General features: G+C 44.8%; 1 protein-coding gene across 1 annotated transcript in view; it reads left to right on the top strand.

Annotated features, from left to right (window-relative positions):
- UBASH3B (ubiquitin associated and SH3 domain containing B) overlaps positions 1-7,465 on the top strand; it is a 24,080-nt gene extending 16,615 nt beyond the window's left edge. The window contains exons 10-11 of the mRNA XM_006767949.2: positions 5,705-5,797; positions 6,938-7,465. Coding sequence (XP_006768012.1) covers positions 5,705-5,797; positions 6,938-7,086 — 242 coding nt within the window. The 3' untranslated portion in view covers positions 7,087-7,465. The remainder of the gene's footprint in view (positions 1-5,704; positions 5,798-6,937) is intronic.
- The last annotated feature ends 726 nt before the right edge of the window (positions 7,466-8,191 follow it).

Raw genomic sequence — 8,191 nt, 5'->3', positions numbered from 1 at the left:
CCTGATGGGCCCTGCTCTGTGTGTGACAGGGGGCAGTGCCCCAACCCCCTGATTGGCCCTGCTCTGTGCATGACAGGGGGTGGCGCCGGAACCTCCTCTTCGACCCTGCCTTGAGTGTGACAGGGGACGATGCCCTAACTCCCCAATCGGCCCTACCTTGAGCGTGACTGAGGGTGGCATCACAACCTCCAGATCGCCCTGCTCTGTGCATGACAGGGGGCGACGCCACAACTCCCCAATTGGCCCTGCTCTGAGCCCGACCAGGGGCTGCACCTAGGGATTAGGCCTGCCCTCTGCCACCTGGGAGCAGGCCTAAGCCACCAGGTCGTTATCTCCCAAGGGGTCCCAGACTGCGAGAGGCCACAGGCCGGGCTGAGGGACCCCCCACCCCCGCCAGTGCACAAATTTTTGTGCACCGGGCCTCTAGTATAATAATAAAAGTGTAATATACTCATTAGACCAGACATCCTTCCACACGCTCAATGCAGGAACTGCCCCCTGGTGGCCAGTGTGCTCCCACAGTGGGAGTGCCGCTCAGCTGATTGACCCATCCTGGCAGCCCACCAGCCCAGTGGCAGCCATTTACTCCCTCAGGAGTCCTGCAGGTCCAATCTCTGGAGAATGGGCCAGGCCCCAACAGACCAGCACCACCAGACTGGCACCACCGGACTGGTACTGCCAGCATGATCCCAACAGCACCACTGGCCTCCTGGAAGTTGGCCTTGGGCACCATGGCCGCTTCCCCTCCCGAGACGCTCTGCAAGGAAGAAACAATATAAAAGTGGCTGCCAGGTGGCTCCTGACAACTGACACGAACATCAGCGGAATGAATCCGGATCCCGGGCCAGCAAGGGCATCCCACCTACTGCCAGGATGGCCAATCACCGCCCAGGCCCCGGGCCCCAGCCCCCTCAAGACGGGCACCAGATGCAGGGCTCATGGCTGGCTGGCGAGTGCTGCTGCGGCAGTGCAAGCCTCTCCCAATCAGGACTGACTGGGTGTGAGCCCCTGGCAGGCAGGAGTGGCAGGTGGCATTGGACAGCCGGTTTTAACCCAATCCCCGTGGGCCACGCCAAGGGACCCCACCAGTGTGTGAGTTCGTGCACTGGGCCTCTAGTGAATAATAAAATGGCAATAAATACATACCTATCAACAATCACTTAAAATGTAAATAAATTTAATGTTTCAATCAAAAGATACAGGGCAGCTGAATGGATAAGAAAACAATATATGTATATGCTGTCCATAAGAGACCCACTTCAGACTGAAAATAAATTTGGCAAAATAGCAGGATTCAAAATCAATATTCAGAACTCAGTTTCATTTTTATACACTAATAATAAACTCTCAGAAAGGAAAACTAAGATAATAATCTCATTTACAATGGCCTCATACAAACAAACTACCTAGGAATAAATTTAACCAAGGAGCTAAAAGACATACTCAGAATTTTATAAGACTGAAGAAAGAAATTAAAGAAGATATAAATGAAAGTATATACCATGCTCATGGATAGGAAAAATTAACATAATTTAAATGTCCTTGCTACCCAGAACAATCTATAGATAGATTCAATGTAATTTCTATCAAAATATCAATGGCATTTTCCCCAGAACTAGAACAAATAATCAAAAAAATTATGTGGAACTACAAAAGACCCCAACTAGCCACAGCAATCTTGAGAAAGAGGAACAAACTTGGAGGTATCACATTACATACTACCAGTCTATAGTACTCAAAACAGCATAGTATTGGCATAAAGACAGACATATATATATAGATCAATGAACCACAGAGAATGCAGAACCCAGAAATAAACCCATACCTATGTGGTCAATTAATATTTGACAAAGGAGGCTAGAACATGCAAATGAGTTAAGACAGTCAATAAGTGGCTTTGGGAAAATTGGACAGATACATAAAAAATAAAATGAAACTAGACCATCTTCTTACCCCATATGCAAGAATAAACTCAAAATGGATTAAAGTCTTAAGCCTGGCTACCATAAAAGTTTTAGAAGAACTACCATAAAGGGAACTATCAGAAAGGGAAACTAACCAATGGACATAAGACACTGCAGGGTAGGGGAGGCCAGGGGATTGTCATGGGCGGGGGAAAAAAAAGGACACATATGTAATACCCTTTGTAATACTTTAGGCAATAAAAAAAAGAAAAAGAAAGAAAGGGAAACTAAGGAAGTAGAATCTCTGATATTTCTCTTAGCAATGTATTTTTCTGATATGTCTCCTTGGGCAAGAGAAGCAAAAGAAAAAATAAACAAATGGTACTACATCAAACCAAAAAGTTTTCGCACAGCAAAGGAAACCATGAACAAAACAAAAAGACAACTGCTCTGACTGTTTTGGCTCAGTGGATAGAGCATCAGCTTGCAGACTGAAGAGTCCCAGGTTCGACTGCAGTCAAGGCCATGTACCTTGGTTGTGGGCACATCCCCAGTGAGGGGTGTGCAGGAGGCAGCTGATCGATGTTTCTCTCTCATCATCAATGTTTCTAACTCTCTATCCCTCTCCCTTCCTCTCTGTAAAAAACCAATAAAATATATTTAAAAACAAACAAAAACACAAAAAGACAACCTACTTAATGGGAAAAGATATTTTCCAGTGATACATCAGGTAAGGGGTTAATATACCAAAATTTATAAAGAATTCATACAACTCAACACTGAAAAAGAAAACCTGATTAAAAAATGGGCAGAGGATGCCCTGACTTGGTTGTTCAGTTGGTTGGAGTGTTATCCCAGACTCCATAGGGTTGCAGGTTTGATCCCTCATCTGGTCTTGTATGGGTGGCAACCAATTGATGATTCTCTCTCATATTGATGCTTCCCTTTTTTTCTCTCCTCCTCTCTCTCTAAAATCAATAAAAACATATCCTCAGGTGAGGATAAAAAAATAAATAATGGCCCGGGACCTGAATAGACACTTCTAAAAAGAGGACATGCAGATGCCCAATAGACATATGAAAAGATGCTCAATGTCACTCATCAGAGAAATGCAAATTAAAACCAAAAAGGCTCTCATCAGTAAATCAACAAACAAGAGTTGGTGAGGATGTGGAGAAAAGGGAACCCTCATGCACTGTTGGTGGGAATGAAGATTGGTGTAACCACTATGGAAAACAGTATGAAGTTACCTCAAAAAATTAAAAATGAATCTGCTCTGTGACCTAACAATTCCACTTCTGGGCATATATCCAAAAGAAAAACAACCAAAAACCCAAAACACTAATTTAAGAGAATATAAACACCACTGTGTTCATTGCAGCATTATTTACAATAGCCAAGATATGGAAGCAACCCAGCATCCATCAAAGGACAAGTGGCTAAAGAAGAGGTGATATATATATGTATAATGGAATATGACTCGGCCATAAAGAAAAAAAAGGAATCTCACCATTTGGACCTAGAGGGTATTATGCTAAGTGAAAAAATCAGAAAAAGACAAATACAGAACAGGATAAATAAACAAACAACATAGAAACAGATTCATAGCTACGGAGAACAGATTGCTAGTTGTCAGGGAAGAGGTAGGTTGAAAGGACTGAGTAGAAAGGTAAAGATGTGGGGTTAGCTGTGACCGGCATGGCTAGACAGTGAATGAGGCCTGAGTAGGGGTGACTGGGGATTGAGAAAAAGAGAGAGACAGACACAGAGACAGTGAGTAAAGCTGGGACCAGGTGGGACACTGTTCTCAGATGGAGAGACAGTAACTCAGAGCTAGTGCAGTGCAGTTATTATAGACAGCTTGATACCAGGAAGTTTTACTAGAGTTTAAGACAAAGGAAATTATGTGAAATCATGCTTTGAAGATCAGGCTGCATTCTTCATTCTGTGGCTTCTCATAATTGTCAGGCCTGGCTGGACCCAGATAATTGCATCTGCCTCCGCGCCTGAGTGAACCAGATAATGGCACCCACCCCCTGGTGCCTGAGCTAAAGGTCAGGACTGACAACATTCCTGCCTTTGGCGAGGGATGTTTCCAGGACATGGCGCTGCCGTTGCTGCTAGATTCAGCTGACAACCTTTGCTCAGGTGCTCACCCAGGCACTCTCTACAGAAGGGATTAAGAAGTACAAATTGGTAGTTACAGAGCAGTTGTGAGGATGTAAAGTACTGCACAGGGAATATAGGCAATAATCTATATAAAAAAAGCCTAAGCGACCATCCGATCGGTAGCTATGAAGCGAAGTGACCACCAGGGGGTAGACACTCAACACAGGAACTGCCAAGCTGCGGTGACTTGGCAGCTGTGGCTCTCTGGTGATGCACCCGGAACCAGAGAGGAAGCAGCCCGATTCCAGGGGACCCCTTGGGGGATGTCAGAGAGCTGGATTTGGCCTGATCCCCACAGGCCAGGCTGAGGGACCCCACTTTCCAGAGGGGCCCCGCTCACTCCACAGATGCCCTTTGAGCCCCATGTCTCCCCAGGTGCGGCTGGCCGGAGAGGGACTATAGGAGGTTGGCTCCAGGGCATGCCCAGCCCTCGCGCCCAGTCCCGCCCTGCTGGCCACCTTGAATTTAATTTCCTTTCAATGTGCACGTATCTGTGCACTGGGCCTCTCGTATTGTAATAAGTGTGTATGGTGCTGGGTGGGTACAGGAAATGTCAGGAGGGGCGTCTTGCAAATATGACTGTCTAACCACACTATGCTGTACCCCTGAAACTAATACAAAATAACATTGAATGGAAACTGTCATTGAAAAACAAAATTTAAAAAGACTACATTGATTTCAACCTTCTAATCAAAAGAAAAAGAATTATGAGGGCAAAAAGGGGGGAAGAGAGGTAAGCTGCGATCTGAGTCAAAGCCAGCTGGATAGAGAAGGAGAAGGAGGGAGGGAAGGGCATCCCCGTGGGAAGAGCAACAGGAAGTCAGAGACACGAGCAGCAGCATGGAGTGTGGAGGGAGAGGCTGTCCCGGTTCTGGAGCGTAGATTGTGGGCAGGGCAGCAGAGGAGGCTGGATGATGAATAAAGACCAGTCCGGGGAAGACCTTGACCATACCATTGTGAGGGAGTTTGGACTTTTATCCAGTGGAGGGAAGCAGCGGGTTCCAGGAGACAGTGTTGAAGTATTGGGTGTTGAGATTTACCTCTGGTGTCCAAGAATATGGCCAAGAATATGTTTAGCAGAAAATTAAATCAAGACACGATTTTTAGAATATAAACCCTCCTACTTTAAGACAAACTTGAAATCAGAGCATTATCATGCTTCTAGATCTTCTAGATCAGGGGTCCTCAAACTTTTTAAACTTTTTCACTGTCCCTCAGACCGTTGGAGGGCCGGACTATAGTTTAAAAAAAAACTATGAACAAATTTCTATGCACACTGCACATATCTTATTTTGAAGTAAAAAAAACAAAACGGGAACAAATACAATATTTGTATTTGCATGTGGCCTGCAGGCCGTAGTTTGAGGACCCCTGTCCTAGATGGACACTTTGTCACTTGGTAGCACCAGAGAGAAGGAAAGAAAAAGATGAAAAGGAGTCTTTTGGCTTCTTTGCCTAGAAATACATCTCTCTCTAGCAAAGGGTTTGTTGGAAACAAACAAAATAAAAAGGCAGAAACTGCTGGCTGTAAGTAATCCCTCCCAGAAAAGGCGAGGTCAGCAGGCCCCCTGCCCCGTGCCCACATGGAGGCTGAGTCCATCAGATTGATTCTCCTTTGGTTTCCTTTGCAGGTGAAGCCTTATTGGAAAGTAACACCACAATTGACCATATCTATTGTTCCCCATCCCTGCGCTGTGTTCAGACTGCACACAACATCTTGAAAGGTAAGACTTGGTAAAGGTCAACCAGTCCATCCCTCTGTCTCCAGGCAGATTCCTAGACTCATGGGATATTAACCAGGTCAAAGCTTTAAATTTTTAGCGGTGATTCTTTTGGAAGATGTCTGTATAAAAGTCCCCAAACCATATGCTGCCAGCATAAAGTGTGATGAAAGGATGTACACAAGTAATTTTTTTGAAAATGTTTTTCTTGGGTGAACGGCAGGCGTGTAAAGTATTGTCATCTGGCAATTGCTTAGAGGCTGCAGCGCCCTGAACAGGCCACTCCCCCACGGAGCTATTCCTCCTCTCCCAGGAGCAGTGCTCCTGCTGCCTGCAAACCTGTCATCTGGTTTCTTCACTGGCATGTAAAAGCACCATTGCTATACAGGCGCTCAGTGTTCACCCTGAAATCCTAGGAGCTTGAGTTCCCGGGATTGCCATTCTCATTTCACTGGAAAGAAAACTAGAAGAAACGACATGGGGCTGTTTACTTACACCAAACAAAGGAACGAGCCAGAAATAGCTGCACCTACAAGTAATTTACACTGTATTAGACTCCTACTCATTAGTCTTAAGTAAACCAAACTTGGCTTAAGGCAATATAAAGAGAGTTAATAGGGGCCAATTCCCACTCTGAGGGTAATTACACAGCAATAAAACACGAACTTGTGTGCTGACATTGTAAATATTCAACATTGGATACTCTGATAGAGAAAGTGAATTTACATGATATTCAAATAAGTGAAAGCTACTGTAGGCTAGTGGATGCTAAGAGAATCTCTGAAGTCTCTTCATAAGACAGTCTGGGCACTTACTTATGAAAAGGAATCGTAGCAGTCACAGAACTATGTAAGTTATGGGGATAATGACTTGTGTTTTTTTTCTAAACCACATGCCACTTCAAACTAGCGTACGTCCATTCTGGTGGTGTGGCCCAGTATTCAACTCATACATTTGTAACTCCAAAAATTAAACACCTGGTCCAAACCCACATGCGCGCACTTTATTTTGCTCTATGATAGTATCTGGTTGAAAAGAGAATGGAAGGTTGACCAGAATTTTTTGTAACAATTTGTCCTCCCTTTGCTTTTTCTCTGAGAACATAGGGGCGTTTCCTTCACCTTCGTTTTATTTTCCCTCAAGGTTTACAACAAGAAAATCACTTGAAGATCCGTGTGGAGCCTGGCTTATTTGAGTGGACAAAATGGGTCGCTGGGAACACATTACCTGCCTGGATACCTCCGTCAGAGCTGGCGGCAGCCAACCTGAGTGTTGATACAACCTACAGGTAACCCTGACGCTGCTGCTTCCTGAGCCCAACGTGCAAGTACTTTCTACAGCAGCCTGCTCCTTAGGGAGATGAAGGACAGGACAGAGCCCACGGGCAGTTATCCACATTGCTGGCGGCCAGGCCGTGATATCAAACACCCAAACTGGAGGAAGCCAGAGCCCTCCTGTATTCAGCTTCCTGTAGATTATATCCCCCCACGCACAGTGGATTTTCCTGACTGTATTCTACTCTTTCAGGAAATAATAAAGCCACTTTGTGTCCCAGGGCCAGGCACCAGCCAATGAGGAGACAAGCTTCTATCTCCCAGAAGCTTGTTGGGAGATAAGGGAAGTGACCATGTCTTAAATTGTCATATTTAATTTTTCAAAACATTTTTTATTGATTTGAGAGAGAGGAAGAGAAACATAGATGTGAGAGAAACATCGATCAGTTGCCTCCCGCAAGTACCCTGACCAGGACCAGAATCCGCCACCTTTTGGTGTGCCAGACAACCACCTGGGCCACACCGGCCAGGGCTCAAAGTGTTTTTAATTCTCTTTATCACTTATTATTGCCATCATCCCAGAATATAGACAAGCCACTTTTATATATAAGAGAATGCAGTGGCTTTGCCATAAGTTGTATGTCTAGTGGACACGTATCAGCATTAATCACAACAACTAGCCTTTATTGATCATTCTCTGCATGGGAGGGACTGTGTAAGCTCCTCTACAGTCTTCTCGTCTTCAGGCCTTGGCTTGTCTCCATTTAACCCAGTGGTTCTCAACCTTCTGGCCCTTTACATACAGCTCCTCATGTGGTGACCCAACCATAAAATTATTTTTATTGCTACTTCATAACTGTAATGTTGCTACTGTTATGAATCGTAATGTAAATATCTGATATGCAGGATGGTCTTAGGCGACCCCTGTGAAAGGGTCATTCGACCGCCAAAGGGGTCGCCACCCACAGGTTGAGAACCGCTGATTTAACCAGACTGTGCTGAGGTTAAAAAGAAGTGTTTGTACATTGATCACAAGTGAATAACCGAGATGTAAACAATTCAGAATTAACCAATAATGATATAGTTAACTCAACTCTCAGAAATTCACTCAGACATTTGCAAA

This window comes from Myotis davidii, unplaced genomic scaffold, assembly GCF_000327345.1.
Source record: "Myotis davidii unplaced genomic scaffold, ASM32734v1 scaffold203, whole genome shotgun sequence".
NCBI classification, from domain to species: Eukaryota; Metazoa; Chordata; class Mammalia; order Chiroptera; family Vespertilionidae; genus Myotis; species Myotis davidii.
The sequence above is the reverse complement of the archived record's forward strand: the minus strand, read 5'-3'. Positions and strand labels throughout refer to the sequence as shown.